The sequence below is a fragment of the Microcaecilia unicolor genome, chromosome 3 (assembly GCF_901765095.1).
Source record: "Microcaecilia unicolor chromosome 3, aMicUni1.1, whole genome shotgun sequence".
Lineage (NCBI taxonomy): Eukaryota > Metazoa > Chordata > Amphibia > Gymnophiona > Siphonopidae > Microcaecilia > Microcaecilia unicolor.
The window spans coordinates 266,277,242-266,297,973 of record NC_044033.1 but is presented as its reverse complement, the minus strand read 5'-3'; the positions used below and the strand labels follow the sequence as shown (position 1 = coordinate 266,297,973).

The window sequence follows — 20,732 nt, the reverse complement described above, 5'->3', positions numbered from 1 at the left end:
TGTTCTGCATTATTAGCTTGATATTCAGTCCATTTCTTGGTCAAGTAGTCTCGAAACTCACCATCCCAATACAATTGCAATGGAAACCTCTACCAGAATGCCCCTACCTCCCCGGAACCTAATATGATTGTGCACCACACCCATGCATGGTCCGACACACTATAGGGTCCAATCCCTGCATCTATCACTTTTGAAAACATTGATGCTGATATCAACCACTAGTCAATACGTGATTGAGAACCATGTGCTCTCGAAAGGTGGGTGAAATCTTTATCCATGGGGTGTAGTGCTCGCCACACATCTAGCACATGTAATGTAGAACAGACTAGTGGAATACCCTTGTTGGGGTTCCCCAGCTCCCAATGATCTATCCACAGTCGGGTCGTGAACTAAATTGAAATCACCCCCATCAGAATAGGTATATCTGGCATCTCTAGCAGTCTACATGTAAGGGCTTGTATAAATCTTGTATCATATGTGTTGGGGCCATAGACATTGCATAAAAGTACTTCTTGTTTACCCAGAGCCACCCTAACAATAAGGAAGCGACCCTTGGGGTCCCTCCAAGTTTGCAGCTTTTGAACTTCCAATCCCTTCCGGAAGAGGATCAGCAAGCCTGCCTTACGATTCAACGCCGGCGCTTCCACTAAATCTGCCACCCACCACTTTTTAAATTTGAGGTGCTCTGAAGTGGGCAAATGAGTCTCCTGCAAAAAAACTACATCTGCCCTCTGCCGATTTAAAGCCTGCATGATATTTTGTCGCTTTATGGGAGAAGAAACTCCATTCACATTCCATTAAATCAGTTTAATCGCGGTCATGGAGGAATAGAATGCAAATAGCTCCAAGTATCCAATCCTTGAAAATAGGCCTTAGGGCTACCCCAGCAATAACCCTTCCAGCCCCACACTCCTCCCATGTCACCCCATAGTACCCGCACCTTCTCCCAGACCAGGGGAGCCACCCGGGCAGCAAAACTAACACAAGAATTAATGTAAAAGAAAATTAACAATACAAACAAAAGGAAGAACCTCCCCCCCCCCCCCAAAAAAAAAACCAACCAAACTCTCCCCAGAGCACTTGTGCATCCCCCTCCCTCCCTTGGATTTGAACTCCTATCTCCACCATCCCCAACTAGACAGGCCCCGCAGGAGAGGCACCTCCCTCGGTTCCCCTCCGCCAGATAGGAAGGCCTGTTTTTTATTACCCACCACCGGTTCATAAATAGCATGAGCAAATCTCCACATTTCACCACCCAAATCATCTGCCGTTCCAAGCATACACCTATCATTCATCCTCCAATTACTTCTCCCACATCCCTCCATCTAATTCACATAGGTCTCACAGAGGTCAGTTACCTCCCACCTCCCCTCCTATACCCCCCAGATACTCAGTTTGATTATTACTCATATCCTACACATCCAACTCAGTTCTCCCCACTCCAAATACCCAATGTCCAACCCGCAGCTGTTATCATCAGAATAGTGGGCAATCATAATGTTCCAAGTCCAAGAGGTCCCATGCATGATCGCATATTGCTACGCATACAAGAACAGCAGATCTCTTCTTTACACACAAAAAGCCTCAAAGCCCCGCCCTGGGCACCCTGCGCCACCCATAATTACCACACTCCTCTTCTGCTGTTCCAGGCAGCAAAGCTCATATCGGTGGTAGCGTTTGCAGGAAAGCTTTAGCTCCGTCGGTCGTCTCAAATAGCTGTGGTTTCCCTTCAGTAAACACTTTGAGCCGCGCAGGATACAGTAGTGCGAACTGGATGTTCCTCCAGTGCAGTTCCCCACAAACTGGAGCATAGGCCTTACGCAGCAGGGCGACTCTGGAGGAGTAATCCTGAAAACAAAGTACTGGTTGATTTTCAAATGTTAACGTGCCTTCTTCGAATAGCCATTAGTATTTCAGTCTTATGCATGTAGTTTAACAATTTGAAGATGACCACTCGCGGTCTGGCCTCCGCGGTCCTACGCGGGCCTAGTCGATGTGCACACTCGATGCGGAGCTCTCCCGCTTCTGATTTTAATTGGAGGCTCTTGTTCAACCAGGATTCCAAAAATCCTCTAAGCTCTGAATCCGCGATCTTTTCCGGCAGACCAACCAGCCGCAAATTTTGTCGCCTGGAGCGGTTTTCAATGTCATCGAGCTTATCCTCCAGCGTTCGCACATGCTTTTGCAGGTCGTCCCTCCCAGCCGTCAACTGCTGTACCTGGTCCTCCAAGTCAGACACTCTTTGGCAGTGTGTTGAAAATTCACCCTTCAAGTCCTCCAGCCTTCCGTCCACGGTATCGAGCTTATCCGAAACCTTCTGCAGACGTTGATCTAAGGAGGCGTCGATGACTTTCCGCACCTCAGACACAATCTCCGCCACCCAGGCTGAGCTGATCGCGGCGTGGCCTGATTCGCCATCGTCTGCCATTTTATTTTCACTCTGGTGTGCCTTCTCCTTGTCCTTCCATGGTGCACGAAGGGCCATTGCGCTCCGACAAGCCCGGTAGATTTCAACCGCTTTCCAGAGGTAAGTCGTCAATCAGCAGCACAAAGTTCCTATGATAAGAAGCCCTTTTTAATATTTATTTTGAGGGTCGAACCAGGAGCTCTCCTCACGCACAGCCGCTTCCTAGCTTGGCATCACGTGACCCCCCCCCCCCCCCCCCCCCCTCTTTATCTTCATTTTAATTGCAATTCTTAACACTTTGGATCTGCTAGTTTAACCTTTTCCCAGAAACGGTCACATATAGGCTAAAGTGGGTTCAATTTCTCTTAATCTACATTTTAATTGCAGTTCATTTAAAGAAAATTGTTCTAAATTGGCAAAAGAAAATATTTGCTACCTAAGTGCACCCCAACTGACATGCTGAAGTGATAATTTTTGTTATGCTTGATCTAACTACTATAGCAAGAGAAGTGCCCAGGAGAAGGCTCTCATGAATGAGGTATTGCCCTGAGTGGATCCAGATTAGAACTGTGTAAGGGAGTCAAGAAACCTGCATATTCAAGCTTTCCACTACTACTGCATATTGTTTTTATAGCAGTACTAGGTGTACCTGATGCTGTATGGAAACAATCTAGAGTGGGATCCAGGAGTGGACAAGTCAGAGGGGATATGCTGAATGAGAGTAGTTCCAGTGCTTGTGGGGAAGCTGCAGGGTAAATGGCTAGTTAATGGTGGCATTGCAAAACAAAAACATATCAGTGTTGTAGAACACAATTTTCTCTTTCAGATGATACTGTTCACAAGCTGATTCAGGCAGACTCTTTTTAATAATTGGCTTTGAACTTGGTACATTTTACCATTTGCGCTGACAGTGCCAACTTTGAAGAGATCCTGCAGGGCGGTTATAGATGCTGCTTAGTTGCAAATCTGGCAGTATTATGTCCAGCACAAGCATAATGCTTGTTCAAACTTTCAAGTCCATATCTTTGTTTGCATGGAAGTTGTTGCAGTCTGAATATTGGTCCAAATATGTTCTGATGAGTCGTGACCAATTTTGATGCACACTTTGAGTCAACTTGTTTGACTGGATTTTGCATCCATAATGTTAAAATGTATTTCATCGGAATTAGCATCAAAAACTGTACAGGATTTGAATTTTTTAGCCATTCTTATAAATGTGTTTGGATTTTATTAGACCCCAAAAATGGCATTTTGGTAAATGTCGCGCGCTCATGGACTGACAACCTTTTAGTAGAGGGGGTGTAGATCTGCAACTATTACAGTTAGAGACCTCAAATTTTGGGAAACTTCGTTTAACACCTGACTCGCGCAACAGATAAAATTTGAACTAAATTGGAGACATGATGGTGGGAAGGTTTAGACCACTTGGCATGGAATGACCCAAATGCAAAGCGCTGATAGAGAAGACAAAGAGCGACTTTGAAAAAAGATTGTGTTGGAGGCAAAAAGAATCAGTTGGACTGCTAGATGACTGAGGGGTAAAAGGGGTGCTCTGGGAAAACAAAGCCATAGCGGAGAGATTAAATGAATTATTGGCTTCAGTCTTCACCGCGGAAGATTTGGGAGAGATACCGGTGCCAGAATTGGTATTCAATGCTGACGAGTCAGAGAACCTGAATCAAATCTCTGTAAACCTGGAAGATGTAATGGCGCAATTTGACAAACTGAAGAGTAGCAAATTGCCTGGATTGGATGGTATTCATCCCAGAGTACTGACAGAATTGAAAAGTAAACTTGCAGAACTATTGTTAATCTCTCTATATAAAACACACCTCCAACATTCTAATGAAGCCTCACTTTCCCAACGTTCTAAAGTGAGGCGGCAGAGACCACTTTTTGAATATCAGTGTTTGCCCCACCCACGCGCTGCTGATTGGCTGTGCCTCAGGTGATGCACACAAAGTACAGTTCCACCTCCCAAACACTCACATGGACTTAGAAACTACCAAGCCTTTGAATGGGACTGGTGCTGCAGAGGAGCAGGAGTGGGACAGCGAAGAAAATGCAGCGGCGTTCAGGAAAAAAAAAAAAAAACACACACGAGTCCCGCCCCTTCCTGAGGAGGGGGTAGCTACCAGCACGGGGACCAACCGCAAGGAAAGCGCGGATGAAGAACGCCACTAAACAACCACTACATCGCAGACCTTACTCTGCAAGCTGTTCATGCGGTGAGTCTCCAAGCCGGCGTTCAGTGCCTACAACAGAGACTTCCAAACACATGCGCCCTCAGCCCCGCCCCCCCTACAGAACGCCACCCACATTCAACACTAAAACCAAACCAACCCCCCCCCCCCAAAAAAAAACCCACCCAAACGGAAACCTCCGGCGCCCAACCCCCCCTAAAAAAAACGGATAATAGCCCACCTGAGTGCCCAGCTGAAATCAGTGCCTACAAGGAGACCTCCAGACACATGCGCCCTCAGCCCCGTCCCCCCTACAGAACACCACCCACATTCCACACTCGAAAAAAAACCCCATATCTACTCCTACTGCCTGCCTGCCTGCAACGGATCCCTCTGGTTTCAACAAAAATACAAGTGCCTACAAATACCACATCAGAGTGCCCAGCTGAATTAAGATTACTGTATCACACTCACACGCAGAGAATCACCCCCTACCAGCCACAAAAAAACCCCACATCTAATATGGACAATCAGCATCACTCACTAACACACATACATACAACCAAACTGCCCACCACCCAAAATGCCACACACTGCCATGGACAGACAACATCTTGCTTTCACACTCATACACACACACTCCCTCCCCCAACCCCCTTAATACAAAAACTGAAACAGTAAAAACCTACATATCTCTCTTACAAACACCCACAGAATCCCATAATCCCCCCCCCAAAAAAACACAAACACTCATACAGAACAACGCTACCCTACCCCACAAACACCCCTCCCCCCCAAAGAAAATAGCATACACCCATAGACCCCCACAACCCCCCCTCAAAACCACAAACACTCATACAGACTTTACAACTTAAAAAAAAACTCTTTTCCTTTTAAAAAAAAAATATCCCTTAATATCAAACAGAAAAAGAAAACAAACAAAAAAAAAAACCACATGCTAGCGCCCGTTTCATTTGTTTTGGAAACGGGCCTTTTTTACTAGTAATATATAATTTATCTTTAAAATCAAGCACGATACTGGAAGATTGGAGAGTGGCCAATGTAACGCCAGTTTTTAAAAAAGGTTCCAGGTAATCTGGGAAATTATAGACTGGAGAGCCTGATGTTGGTGGCGGGCAAAATGGTAGAGACCATTATAAAGAACAAAATTATAGAGCATATTCAGAAGCATGTATTAATGAGACAAAGTCAACATGGATTTAGTGAAGAGAAGTCTTGCCTCACCAATCTACTACATTTCTTTGAAGGGGTACACAAACATGTGGATAAAAGTGAGCTGGTTGATACACAATATCTGGATTTCCAAAAGGCATTTGACAAAGTACCTCAAACCTCATGAAGGAAATTGGAGAGTCATGGGATAGGAGGTAGTGTTCTATTGTGGATTAAAATCTGGTTAAAAGATAGAAAACAGAGAGTAGGGTTAAATGATCAGTATTCTCAATGGAGAAGAGTTGATAGTGGGGTTCCGTGGGGGTCTATGCTTTTTAACATATTTATAAATGATCCAGAGATGGGAGTAACTAGTGAGGTAATTAAATTTGCTGATGAAACAAAGTTATTCAAAGTTGTTAAAGTGCAAGAGGATTGTGAAAAATTACAAGAGGACCTTACGACACTGGGAGACTTAGCATCTAAATGGCAGATGATGTTTAATGTGAGGAAGTGCAAAATGATGCATGTGGGAAAGAGGAACCCGAACTATAGCTACGTGATGCAAGGTTCCACATTAGTACTCACTGACTAGGAAAGAGATCTAGGTGTCATCGTGGATGATACATTGAAACCCTCTGCTCAGTGTGCGGTGGTGGCGGCGAAGAAAGCAAATAGAATGTTAGGCATTATTAGGAAAGGAATGGAAAAGAAAAATGAGGACATTATAATGCAGTTGTATCGCTCCATGGTGCGAACGCACCTCGAATATTGTGTTCAATTCTGGTCACCGCATCTCAAAAAAGATATAGTAGAATTAGAAAAGGCACAGAGAAGGGCGACAAAAATGATAAAGGGGATGTAACGACTTCCCTATGAGGAAAGGCTAAAGCTGCTAGAGCTGTTCAGCTTGGAGTAAAGACGGCTGAGGGGAGATATGATAGAGGTCTATAAAATAATAAGTGGAGTGGAATGGGTAGATGTGAATCTCTTGTTTACTCTTTCCAAAAATACTAATACTAGGGGGCATGTAATGAAGCTACAAACAGGGCCGCCAAGAGGGGGGAGGGTGGAGGCAAAATTCCCTGGGCCCGGGACTCCACATGTAATTAAACTCTGGAGGTCATTGCCAGAGAGTGTGACAAAAGCCGTTAACTTAGCAGGGTTTAAAAAAAAGTTTAGATAACTTTCTAAAAGAAAAGTCCATAAACTAATATTAAGATGGACTTGGGGAAAATCCACTGCTTTATGCAGCATAAAATGTATTGTACTATTTTGGGATTCATTTTAAATTTACAACATTGTAGCTTCATCGCATGCCCCCTAGTCCTAGTATTTTTGGAAAGCGTAAACAAATGCTTCACATCTACCCGTTCCACTCCACTCATTATTTTATAGACCTCTATCATATCTCCCCTCAGCCGCCTTTTCTCCAAGCTGACACATGTTTTGAAACCTACTCTGAGGAGGCCTATTTCCAGATAAGCCAATTTACCTAGGTAATTACTGGTTAAATGGGAGAACAGTTTTTAAAATCAGTGTCCAAACTCAAGAATCTTAAATAGATGGGACTTCAAACTCTGGATGTCCAAAGCATGTTAATATGTTACTTGAAGAAGATGACATTCTTCAGGAACTTTGATCAATTATTTATCTTATCTGGTGCTAGTGAAAAGGGTCTAACCTTCACCTTCCTTTTTTTTAATCTGCTTTTTTAGAGTTGGGGTAATAGTCCAATACTTTCTCAGCCCATTCATAAAATTGGATTTGGTTTGGATTTTTATTTTTTGAAAGAGAAACTTCAGTGTCAGGTTGTGCAGACAGTGAAAGTATTGCACTATTTAGTCTGATTATTGAACTACCTTGTCTATTTGTCCTGGAGAAATTACAAATAATTGCCAACTTTCTATGGATTTTAAAAGTAATGTTAACTCAAAAAATGTCCCACATTACAAAAAGAAAGTGAAAATAATTTCTAATAGGATGGAAAGCCTCAAAGAGCTCCAGGCAATTTCATCTTATAGAGCTATACTGATCATAGAGTGATCAACTCTTCGTCATCGGCAAAAACCTCCTCTCTTTCATACTAACAGTGTTCATAATTCAAAAATCATAATTCAAACATAGTGCACAGGCTTATCATCATAGTAGATACACTTAACTTAATAATGTGTCTCAGCCAGCTTCTCAAATTCCCAGGAGTTCATCTTGACTTTCCCCCTCCCTTCAAGGTAGGGGAGCAATGTTGGAAACAGTCTATTTGACTGGCCCTATCTTCTACCCAAGTGAAGCTTCCACAGAGTGCCTTGGGGTACATTTGGCTTGGGATACATAGAATAGTGTTACAAGCAGGAGGTTGGGTCTGCTGCTTTGACAACACTACTGTTCTTCTTGCATTTCCTAGCCACCTTTTGCTTCCTTTATGCAAGGACCTTTAGGCTGCCCTGGCTGTAAGAACAAGCAGGGTGCATAGCAAAGTCTGTCTTTATGACAAGGAGGGATAATTGGCATTGTCATTTTGAAATATTGGTACTTATTGTCCTGGAGATACTTGGGGTGCTGGGCACCCCACTATCAAGAGTAGGAAGAGGAGGAGATGGTCGGACTGGTGGTATAAGGGAGATTGCCTCCTCAGTTGGAGATCATGCCTCAGTTAGGTGATTGTTAGCAGAGTCACGTGGGGTACCCATAGTTACTATGGTTCCTGTTGGTCAAGCCTAGTAAATTCAGGCATCTGGTATTAAATTGAAATCAGCTTAGGGGAGGTCAGCAGATGACCAGAGTTTGTTGCATATGGTGCCCTGGTACTTTCTTATGGTTTAGTTTTTTCTTTCCAATGTTTTGAGGCATCACTGAGTTGTCGTCCTTCTAATAAGTGTTCATGTGTAATTATACTTCAGGGATTCCAGTTTTCCTGTTTCTATTCAGATCTCTGTGCCACTGTTCTCTCTGGGATCGGGCCTGTCCAAGTCGAGGATTCAGTTGTCTATCCTATGGGGACTGTTCCCCTTGTGTCTCTTCCTATCCTTAACCTTCAGGGGATGTGAAGGGGCAAAGTTGCCTTGGGTCCAGCCATTGCAACACTGTTAAATTTTTGATAGTTAGGTCTTTTCAGGTGTAACTTAGTCTATGACTCCAAAGTCGCAGTGTAGGTCCACCCTGTCCCAGTAGAAGTCTGTGATGCTCAATGGATTGCTCACGCATGGTGGAAAGTCCTCATCTAGTTTGAGAGAGGGGCTTAATACTGGGGGCATATAACTTGAGCCTTAAAATGTATTATCAGGACTCCTCAAGTTCTCGGAGGTGGGTGATTCCTCACCATGTCAGATCTTGATTTTGGATCTGCTGTCTGTTTGCCCCTTTCAGTTAGCTGAAGACTCTGGCCTTGCAAGTGGTTGTCCGAATTAGTGGAAGGAGGAGTTTGCTTGAGCCTGGACATGGGTTCTTCCAGTGGGTCACTGTTGCTTGATTGCAGGAGGAGGCTTGGGGGAGATTCCTGTCAGCTGTCCTGGACATTGTTCGGCTCTTCATGGGGTGCCATCCTTGTTCCTTTCTCCCATGGCAAGTTTATTCTCATTTGTTTGTGCTGCTGGGGAGATTCTCCTTTTATTTAATGAGCTTTTGCTCCACTCCTTCAGGACCATTTCCCAGGTGCTGGTTTGATCTCCCCAGACCTCATCAGTATTCACAGTTTACTTCATGAATCCTTGTGCCAGGTCTGTATGCCAGCTTGCTTTCAATGCACTCAAGCCAGTTCTCCTGGCCTTATGTGGTGGTCTTGGCTCTACAACAACCTATTCTTCCTGGTATCACATTGCTCCAGCTGTTTACATCAGGGCTGTCTAAATCCTAGAGGGGGTTTAGTCCCTCCGGCATTCATTGGGCCTTTGGTTTGTTTGCCCATTCAATGGTCTGCAGGGAGTGGGCCAGTGCCACAATCTTTAGATGGGTGGACAAAGGAGAACAGTTAGGCATTGGTGGCCTAGATTTGTTCAAGAGCTCGGTAGTTGTGGACTCTTCTCGGAGGTAGCTGGGGCACTAGTATAGGAAATTATTTACATTGTGCCCTCTTGAAGCTTGAGGTTCCCATTTTCAAGCATCGTAGGGGGTTTCTGGGGCTGAGGTGGGGGGATGTTGCCTTCAAATAAGTTGTATGTTGGGGCCTGGTCTTCCTCCCACCCTATGTCCATGAAGCTTTGATACATTCCATTCATCTTGACTGGTCTATCATGATGAAAGGGGAGGTGAGACCCCACCTTTCAAACACATTTGATCTTACCTAATTTATTTTTCTTGAGTCCCACTAGACCAGTCAAGGAACCACTTGGGAAGACAGCGGCAAGTTTGTTTTTGATGTAGTCTAATGACTGGGGGGGGGGGGGGGGGGGGGGGGGGGGAGACAGTTTCTGAAGCATAGAGAGCTTGCTAGTGGTTCTGGGGTTAAACTTTCCCAGTCCTGCACTTTTTATCTGTAGGATTGTGTTAGTAAGGTTGATCTGTATTTCTGATCTATATAGTTGATTCTTAAGGGGGTTTCTTTCTTTTGATCTATAATGATGCCTCATAGGGTGATCCATATTAATGTACCATAATGGAGGTGTGTATGATGAAAACATACATAAGGGGTAGTAAACTTTCAAAATATCCCCCAAAAAGCATGAAACATGCAGTATGCTAACAAGATGAGTAACTCAGACTGTGAGGGGCTATTAAAAATCTCAAAATCTAAATAAACGAGGCCTCAAAGCTCAAATAGCATTGGTCTGACCAAATATGTCAGCCTTTCCCAAAGGGATTCCCAGGTATTATCGTAAATTATTTATCTCCAGTAAAAAAGAGCAACAAACTCCCCCCCCACCCCCAAAAAAAAAAAAAACGGAGAAAAAATTTGCTCACAAAAATAAAAACTCACAAAAAATGTCCATGTCAAATCCCCCAGAGTTCCAATAAACACTGCTGGTAGTTCATAACTTATATCAAAATAAAGTCTCACAAGTACTTAGCTTAACTGGAGAGGCATCCTTTCCTAATACCTGATCATCAAATTGCTACTGTTCCATTACATAAAAGGGCTCTCTTCAATTGCTGCAGTGCACGAACAAATTCCAGCTGTACAGCTTGTTTATTTAGTTGGCAATAGGTAAAATTGATGTAGGTGGAAAAACAATGCACAAATACTAAATTACATAGAGAAAAACAAGGACTCAGGGAAAGGAAATTAGCAGGTAAGAACAAATTTCACCAGCTACACATGTACATTGCTAATAGGGCTTCTGAAATAAGGGCTATAAGAAAAAGAAAACCATTTAAAAATTTTTATTTGTATTCATAATTTACAATAATTCACAAGTGAAAAAAACACTTGAAAATATTAGAGCTAAAACAAGAAACAACCAAATTCCAGAAATAAATTTAAAGGAAAAATGAACTCTGTAACTACCCTAAATTCAATGTCCAGTAGAGTGGGGGAGAAAAGCCATTTGAATTAAAAATATTGGAAACTTGGACAAGCCTGTTCAGGTGGCCTGTGCCTATTCAGACAGTCCCTGGTTTGATTTCTACATTGGGTTTCCATTCCCTTGGTCAGCTAGGCTTGGGGATGCAAAGGCAGTGTTCATAGCACCAGGGAAGAACAAGACGGGAGCACATCATAAAGGTGACACCCAGTGGCCACAGTCAGAGTCTTAGATCACAGAGTTCTGGTGAAGCCTTGGTGCATGGCCTCTTGATCATTCCTACAGTGACCAGATTAGGTGTGTTTGGTGGTGCTAGTGGTATGTGTGGGGGAAGGATATAAAAGGGGAAAAATCCCTGGATAGTTGTAAATGAAGGTATATGGTGCCAGGTTTTAGCTTTGGTTATAATTGAGTTGAAAGTGCAAAGGTTCTAGAAGAAATTGCTGGGTAAGAAACAAAACTGTGAATCTGTAGTTTCCGTGTTAACGCTGAACAGGACTTTATCCTACTCTACAGCAGGTCACCTTTATTAGACTGTGTACTTCTATCTCTGAGTTTGCCCTTTATATCTGAAATTAAGTTGAATAAAAAAAAAAGGTTTTTCCAGATGATAAATCATTAACAGGATAAATACTTCGGTGGAACATCTGGAATACTCAAAGTCACGTTTGTTATTAAAAAAAAATTACATGTATAGGATTTTAAAAAAACTGCCATGCATTAATTTTAGAATGTACTTTTATTTCAGTTCCCAGAGTGTGGTTTCTTTGGCATGTATGACAAGATTCTCCTTTTTCGCCATGACCTGAACTCAGAAAACATTCTGCAGCGGATCACATCTGCAGAAGAGATCCATGAAGGGGATCTGGTTGAAGTTGTTCTCTCTGGTAAGAGCCCATGATGACTTAGTAAGTTATTGAAGAAAAAATTATGCTGTTCTCATTTTGTATACTGTCAAAAAAAATTTTTTGTGGGCACTTCTCTACTGAAATGTATACTCAAAAATAAAAATAGTAGAGGATCCAAAAAAGTACAATATATAATAATGTTATATGCGGGTAAGTCTCATATATACTTAACGGCTGATGTCACTTCACTCCCTCGGTGAACCTCTTGCCGTACAATATTGTAATCATAGACTTTACCCACCAACCTACCAATACCTAAATTCTTTACTATTTATTCCTTTATTATTAACATTGTATGTAAAGTTCAGGCAATGTGTTACTTATCTTAGCTTGTTCTTAAACGGGTGTGCTCACGACAGGTAGCCTGTTTCGCAATTCTTGCTTTGTCAAGGGGGAGCGCTTCACCTCATGTTTAGTCGTAACACCTCTGGTTACAACCGTAACACCCGTTTAAGAGCAAGCTAAGATAAGTAACACATTGCCTGAACTTTACATACAATGTTAATAATAAAGGAATAAATAGTAAAGAATTTAGGTATTGGTAGGTTGGTGGGTAAAGTCTGTGATTACAATATTGTACGGCAAGAGGTTCACCGAGGGAGTGAAGTGACACCAGCCGTTAAGTATATATGAGACTTACCCGCATATAACATTATTATATATTGTACTTTTTTGGATCCTCTACTGTTCTCATTTTGTAAGCAGCAAAAATACATTTTCTTGTGTAAATTACCGTATATATTCAAATGTAAACCCATCTGAAAATAAACAGATAACATTTTTCTCCACAAAAGGGGGGGGGGGGGGGGGGAATGTTAATTCCTATATAAAAAGACGGTTTATATTCAAGTAGTCTTCTCCTTTCCTCCTTCCCCATGTAGGCCTGCCCACCTTCCACCTTCCCCTCCAGGCCTACTGTTTCACCTGGTGGTCTAGTGGAGAGTCGGGGGGCAGGAGCTATTCTCGCACGCCCATGCTGTCTTCCTCATTGAAAATGGCTACTGTGACTTCCAGTGGCAGTCTTGTCAGCCATTTTGGGATTGGAGCCGCTTCTGATCCAAAATGACTAATGTGACCTCCAGCAGCAATCTGGAAGTCACGGCGGCCATTTTCAACGAGGAAGACAGCAGGGGCGCATGAGAATAGCTCCTGCCCCCCAACTCTCCACTACACCACCAGGTGAAACGGTAGGCCATGAGTGAATGGTGGCAGGGGACTGGCCTATGGCTATGTCGGGAAGCTGGCCTATGGGTGTGTCAGGAGGCTGGTCTACGATTGTTTCTGGGGTGCTGTCTGTTTGGGAGGAGGGGACAGTGACAGTGGAGGGACAGCATGGGGGAAGAATGGAAATAATACCGGAGACCACCGGGGGGGGGGGGGGGGGGGGGGGGGCGGGGAGTAGAGGAATGCCAGCAGACTTGAATATAAACTGGGATTTACATTTTGGCCCTTTTTTGACCCCAAAATCTCTGTTTATACTCGAGTATATATGGTAATTATAAAACATTCAGAGTTCATTTTTCTAAATGGTGTCCTTATATCAGAACTATAACTCATCCTCAGTCCTGACTTAACATCAGTTACTTATGTTTTTTTTTCAAGTACGGCCTATGTTGCAACATTTTAGTTTGAGAATTGCCACTGACAGAAGACTCTGGAAACACTCTCGGGTCGATATTCAAAGTGATTTAAGTGGCCAGGAGAGGCTTCTGGCCATTTAAATCACCTGTGTGGAGCTATATGCTGATATTCAGCAGCACATAACCAGTTAGTGCCTCTGAATATTGCCACCGGCTGCTAAGCCCAAACTGGCTATTTTGTGGATAGACCGGCACGGAGTTGGCACTTATGTGGTGAAGTGCCAGTATTCAGCACTTAACTGCCTAAGTTTAAAAGTGGTGGAAGTGCACATGGACTTGGTTGCATTTCCAAATTTATAACCTTGAGTGGGCTTCAATGGCAACTCCAGTAGTTTGGAAGCAAGACCATTGCCAGTCAGATTTGTATGTATGTAAGTATGTATGTGTATTTTATATCACATGCAGGCCCTGTGTATCTCTGTGGGTGAGAGAAAGACATCAGATGGTTGATATTATTGAATAAATGATGCTAATTAGCAGTGGGGGAAGGGAAGACATCTTAAGGTTGAAATTAATGATATTGTGGTATTCCAAGGTTGCATCATATAACTACCTATATGGGGTGGGCAAGATGGGCAGCTGCCAACTGCCCTGTTTATGCTGCCAGTGTTTAATCATGAAGAAGTGTAACCTGCACAGAGTGCTAGATACAACTCTGGCTGCCTTGTTGGGCAGACTAGATGGAACATACAGGTTTTTATTTACAATTACAGTTACAGAGCTTACAGATCGCTATTACCAAATGTAGTTCATAGCAGATAACAATTAGAGGAACTAGACCAAACATCCAGGAACATACACTGAATTATCAACAAAACTATAACTAATTCACTGTATTGAAAACATGCTTCCTAAAACAGTAAGTTTTAAGCATCTTCTTATGCTGTCAATTGCTATGTTACGATGATATCGGACTGCATTAAACTCAGTCTTATCTTTATGTGGTGTCACTTAGATGGTTAAGTGCCAAATGTCACACTTAACCGCATAAGAAATAACCAGCTGCATAAACCAGGATAGTGAATGTTGATCCCAGACATGGCCCAGCATTGAATATTGGGGCATCATGCCAGCAGCAACTAAAAAAAATGCTCTCTTTCAGCAGCTGAATATATCTATTTTATTTATTTGGATTTTGCTCACACCTTTTTCAGTAGTAGCTCAAGGTGAGTTACATTCAGGTACGCTGGATATTTCTCTGTCCCAGGAGGGCTCCCAATCTAAGTTTGTACCTGAGGCAATGGAGGGTTAAGTGACTTGCCCAAGATCACAAGGAGCAGCAGCGGGATTTGAACCGGCCACCTCTGGATTTCAAGACTGGTGCTCTAACCAGTAGGCCACTCCTCCACTCCAATCTACCCCTCTGTTTCTGTTACTGCATTCTGAGAATTCCATGCCGTCACTGCTAAAATGTTTCTCAGCTCCACCAATTTGAGAGCTGTGAATCCCGAGGTTTCTCTTTCATGAATTTAGGTTCACTGTTATCTATCCCTCAATTATACACTGAGGGATAGATTCCTACTGGCTTTGTCAGGATCTACCTGAGTAAAAATGGGGGGGGGGGGGGGGGGGGGGTTGAAAGTAGAATAGTTGAATCAGCTTAGTAAATAGGGCTGATAGGCCTTATGAAGGTGGCCAGTGGCTCAGGTAATCTGCTTTAACTTCACATTCTCTCAATAAGTCAGTTCAGGCCAGCTGTTTAATTCTGAACCAAAAGCGATTACTTGAAAAGGCAAAAGAGGACAACTGTCCACAATATTTACAAGCAGAGATGGCAAAATAATATCCAACACTTACATTTGTCCGTTTCCCTTTTGGACACTCTGTGGATAGAGGTTCCTGGTAATAGTTATTTATAAAACTTTACTCTCTTGGGGGGTTTCTTCCCCAGAGGGAAGCTTTTCTGTCAATCTCATATCAATTTCTTCTGGGCTTACTAAGCCTTTAGTCACAATGTCTGTATCTGGTGTCTACTTTCCTAGATGGGACTCGACTGCTGGGTTTGTAGATCTGGGACTGTTCTCTGCTCCCCTCCTTTTCCTCTGGGCTTGATCTTCTACTATTTTTTTCTTTGGAAAGGTTCCCCATTCCAGTCTCCACCTGGTGCAGCAGCCTTAACCGGCTAGAATAACCACATAAAACACAGTCCTGTCTTTATGCGGTTCATCATAGCTGTTTAAGTGCTGAATGTTGCACTTAAACAGCTGAGTTTTATCCAGCCGTATATACCTGGATATTCAATACTGGTGCTTGAGCATGGCCCAGCATTGAGTATCCAGGCATATAAAGCCTGTGGCGGACAGAAGAATGCTGATTGCCCCTATGCCTTTTCTGTGCTGGTGTCTCGGAAGTGACCCAAACATAGGTGTTTGATTCAGGCCAGCCCTACCATTCAGCAACTATGTTTGTTACACCTGACCCTGCTTTTCAGCCTCTGCTGGCTTTATTTATTTTATTTATTGGGATTTATTAACCACCTTTATGAAGAGATTCACCCAAGGTGGTGTACAGCAGGTACAGTTTAACATCAAGCTTACAATTTTGTTAACAGCATAACAATAGTAAAATAACCAAGAATAAACATAAATACAATAAATGAGGTGAAGTTGAAAACACTAAATTGAAACCTAATAATAGAACTACCGTGAAACAGTATCAAAAATGTACAAATTTGTGGAGGGATTTTGATGATACATGTATGAGAAAGTTCCTAGATTTATATGTTGGGCTCTGTTGATGTTATGTAAAGAAAAAGTTAATAAAAACAATTTAAAAAAATGTACAAATTTGACAGCACTGGAATTCAAATATCAGAGACAATGTTAGTATAATACTAATGATGCTCGTAATAAACATGCATTAGAACTTTAAACCAACATAGATATAATGCTAAAGACTTTCTTCAATACGGCTTACCAAATAGCTGAGGGACTAAGAGCAGATATATGATGGGAACAAGATGCGTGGTACAGAGTCAGCTCTAATAATTTGATGGTTAGTTAAACTCAAGGCAAGTTCTTTATGCAGATAAAGCCTCTGCACATGGCCCCACATCTCCAGTGAGCAACCTCTGATTTGATTCCACTTGAAAAGGTACCCGGAAATAATATTTGTGGCATGAAAACACTCTTAAAGGTTTTTTTGGTACCTTCAAAGAACGCCTAAATTAGTTAAAAAAAAATAAACACCTAAATTTACAAGTGTATAAATAATCCAAGAATAGATACTAATTCTATTCCAAAAGAAAATGGTTTCCTGATTTAAGATGGTTTTCACAAGAATTCACTGGGTCAACACTCATAAGTGAGAATCTCAAGCTTGAATGCCATGGAGAACTGTCTGTTATTCAGGACAGGATCAGATGCCCCAGATTTAGCACAGTTCTGCAGCCACTTCCACATAATTTCATTTTCCTTTGAACTTTAGGTAGCAGAAGTCCAAAAGTACACTAACAAGGACAGCAAAAAGGAAGCACAAAGGGGCCTCCAAGAGTGGAACAGTCAGGAGCCCTTTAATGAATAGACCCTGACAAAAGACATTAAAATACAATGTAAACATAATTAAAATTACATCAGTATTACATACAAAAAACAAAAGCTTCTGTCCATACAAATTTTACAGAAAAAAATAATGATAATAAAATGATACATCATTTTCCAAATAAGAAAGTGTCCATGCAAGCTGTAGACTTACCTGAAAAATACTATAATTAATAAATTCACTGAAATGAGTATATACAATATACAGTAGTGGTAAGTATAACTACATGCACATAATTGCTCAAAGTGACGAATATATGTACAGTGTTCATAATGATGAAACATACATACATAGTGAGATCTAAAATGTTGAAAGTGGCTACGACAGTGTACAGGATTACATAAAAAGCATACACATTATGCAACACATAATGGTGAAAAATATGTAAATTGTGCCCAATGTAAAAGAACACGCTCGTTTTGTTAAAAGTGAATACAAAATAGTGCGTGATTGCAGAATAGCTGAAATAAACTTTCTTGTCCTTCTTACACCTCTGAGCTAACCTCCTCATCCACCTCCCCCTCTCTGCTTTGCATGGCATCCCCTCTCCCTCCATTCCTTTCTTTCTTTGCAAGACAAAGGGATTCTCATCTATCTCCTCACTTCACTTCAGTCCCTCTTTATACTAGTCTTTCACTTTTGGCTGTTATGACTCTTCCTGTCAAGCCTTTACTCCTCATTCAATTCACATGGCTCTGTTAATAGTGAGGTGCAGTGCTAGTCAAACTTTTCAAGAGACAGAGGCAATTCTTTGAAGATGAGGTGAAGAGTGGAGGAGTAGCCTAGTGGTTAGTGCAGTGGCCTGAGAGTGTGGGGAACTGGGTTCAATTCCCACTGTAGCCTTTTGTGACTCTGGGCAAGTCACTTAACTCTCCATTACCCCAGGTACACAATAAGTACCTGCATATATTATGTAAACCGCTTTGATTGTAACCACAGAGAAGCAGTATATCAACTCCCATCCCTTTTCCCTTTCCCTTACAACACTTGGATTGTGAGCCTACTAGGGAACATACTTACTATAATTGTATGTAATATGTGAATTGCTTTGGTTGTACCACAGAAAAGCGGCAAGAATCTCATGAACATAGACATAATCCCCCAGTAGCTATATCTCAGTGTATACAAAGATGTGTGAGCTGGAGGATTGAAGGATCAGTCTCCCAAAAAGTAGGTTACATTAGATCTTACTCGATCATTTTTTTCCTCCAAGATTTTTTTATTTAATTATTGCAACTATAAAAAACATTAGAAACAGGAGGAAGCAATCAACTTCCATTACAGAGGTTTAACAGAGAATAAAGTATATAAGATGAACACCTTAAGATAATGAGGGGCTCTTGTACTAAGCTGCATAGGCGCGTACGTGCATCTTACATGTGTCATTTTTTAACTACCGCCCGGCTACTACAAGGCCCAGGTGGTAATTTAATTTTTTTTTTTAATTTTATAGAAGTCTTTAGTATGCATTGCAAAATCAATACAATAACCACTCAATGCAAAACAATACACAATAGCACACTTCTACTCAACCTTTCCATGAGTAAGTAACAGTAATACCGTCAATTTGTTAACAATGTTATAATAGACACCAATTCTACTTCAAGTTTTTTAGGTTTTAATACATGTAAATTCCCCTATTCTACTCCCCCTTCCCCCCCCCCCCCCCACACCTTCCTGAATGCTCTGTAATCAAACCAGTTAATCGGAACAACTTTTTAGAAAGGGTTCCCACACCCTTTTCCATGTAGGCAAAGTTTTGGCTCTCTCAGCAGTCAGTCTCTCCATTTCACATATGTATCGCACCTTGGTATTCCACCTCACCATTGAGGGTACCGATGGTGACTTCCAGTGCTGTGCTAAGTTCAAACGAGCTGCATGCAGGGATCCTCTGAACAGAAGCCACTGATCTGACGTAAGGCCTACTGGTCGCTGCTCAAGTAAGAAAATTAAAGGATGCCACCTCACAGACTTGCCAACCCACTTCTGAATGTGGGCTTGTACCCCCTTCCAGTAAGCCTTTGCTTTAGGGCAAGACCACCAAATGTACCCCATGGTCCCCTCTCCCCCACAATTCCTCCAACATTCCTTTGGCACCGTTGCAAACATGTGGTGCAGTCTAACCGGTGTCAGATACCATCTATAAAATACTTTAATAGCATTCTCTTGCATACTCACTGCTAAAGCTGATTTCAAAATCCGTTTCTCCAGTGTCAACCAGCCCGCCTCCGATAGAGTAAAATGTAATTCTTGCTCCCACCTCCTCCTGTCTTGCACATATGGTCTGGCATTGGCCACCTGATGTGCATACAGGAAGGATATCATTCCTCGCTCAATCTTTGAGTTTACGCTTATTTCTTCCATTGGGTGAGTCTCCTGCTTCAAACTTCCTCTGTAAACCTGGCCTGACCTGTGTGTAGGCATAGTAGTCCTTATCCCTGATCTCAAAATCGTCCACCAGCTGCACAAAAGGCACCATTTTCTCCCCTACATGCATCTGTCCCAACATGTCCAATCCAGAATCTGCCCATCGCCTGAAGGTAATATTTCCTATACCTGGTTCGAACATTGGGTTATCTGCTATGGGAGCTAAACCTGACATTGGCGGTTGGCGTTCTGGAAACATAAGATCCCAATAGTAGAAAGTAGTTTGTACTGTGGGCGGGAACATATCAACTCTGCCCCTATATTTATTAGCAAACCACATTAAATGGGCTAATTTCCGTGATCCCACTAAGTCCTGTTCAATATCAATCCACAGTTTATGGCTGTCCTTCCTAAACCAGTCCACCGCCGCTCTGGTCTGTGCCAGAACAAGTTCAGCACTCCCAACCCTCCCAATCTTTTACTTTTATATAGAAGAGCTAGAGGTATCCTTGATCTTTTCTGGTTCCAGACAAAGCGGATCAACATATCCTGTAGACCTGACAAAAAGGTTCGGGGTACCCGCAATGGAAGAACCTGGAATAAATATAAGAGACGGGGCAAAATGTTCATCTTAATCGCCGCGATCCTCTCGAACCAGGACAATCCCATAGTTGCCCATTTGTCTAAATCTTTCTACACCTCTCTCTTCAGAGCTGGATAATTAGCTTCAAAAAGTTCTGGTAGGTCACTCGTGATCTTAACTCCTAAGTAACATAATACACGACTCTCCCAAGACGTCTTCAGTGTCTCCATCAGTCCCCGAGGGACTCCCACAGCTAAGCCCATAGATTTACTAGCATTCAATTTGTAGCCCGAGACCCGTGCATATTCCCCTATTTCTTTCATTAAGTTAGGCAATGAAACCAGTCGATTCGTTAATGACAGCAGCACATCATCCGCGAAGAGCGCGATTTTATACTCCCTCTGACCTGCACTCCAGCAATATCATTATTCTCACGAATAGCTGCTGCCAGGGGTTCCATCGCCAGAGCGAACAA

General features: G+C 42.4%; 1 protein-coding gene across 4 annotated transcripts in view; it reads left to right on the top strand.

Annotated features, from left to right (window-relative positions):
* Positions 1 to 20,732, top strand: part of PRKD3 (protein kinase D3) — a 243,652-nt gene that overhangs the window by 19,705 nt on the left and 203,215 nt on the right. For all 4 annotated transcript variants that reach the window (XM_030198066.1, XM_030198067.1, XM_030198064.1 and 1 more), the window contains exon 3: positions 11,968 to 12,106. In XM_030198066.1, the coding sequence (XP_030053926.1) occupies positions 11,968 to 12,106 (139 nt within the window). The remainder of the gene's footprint in view (positions 1 to 11,967; positions 12,107 to 20,732) is intronic.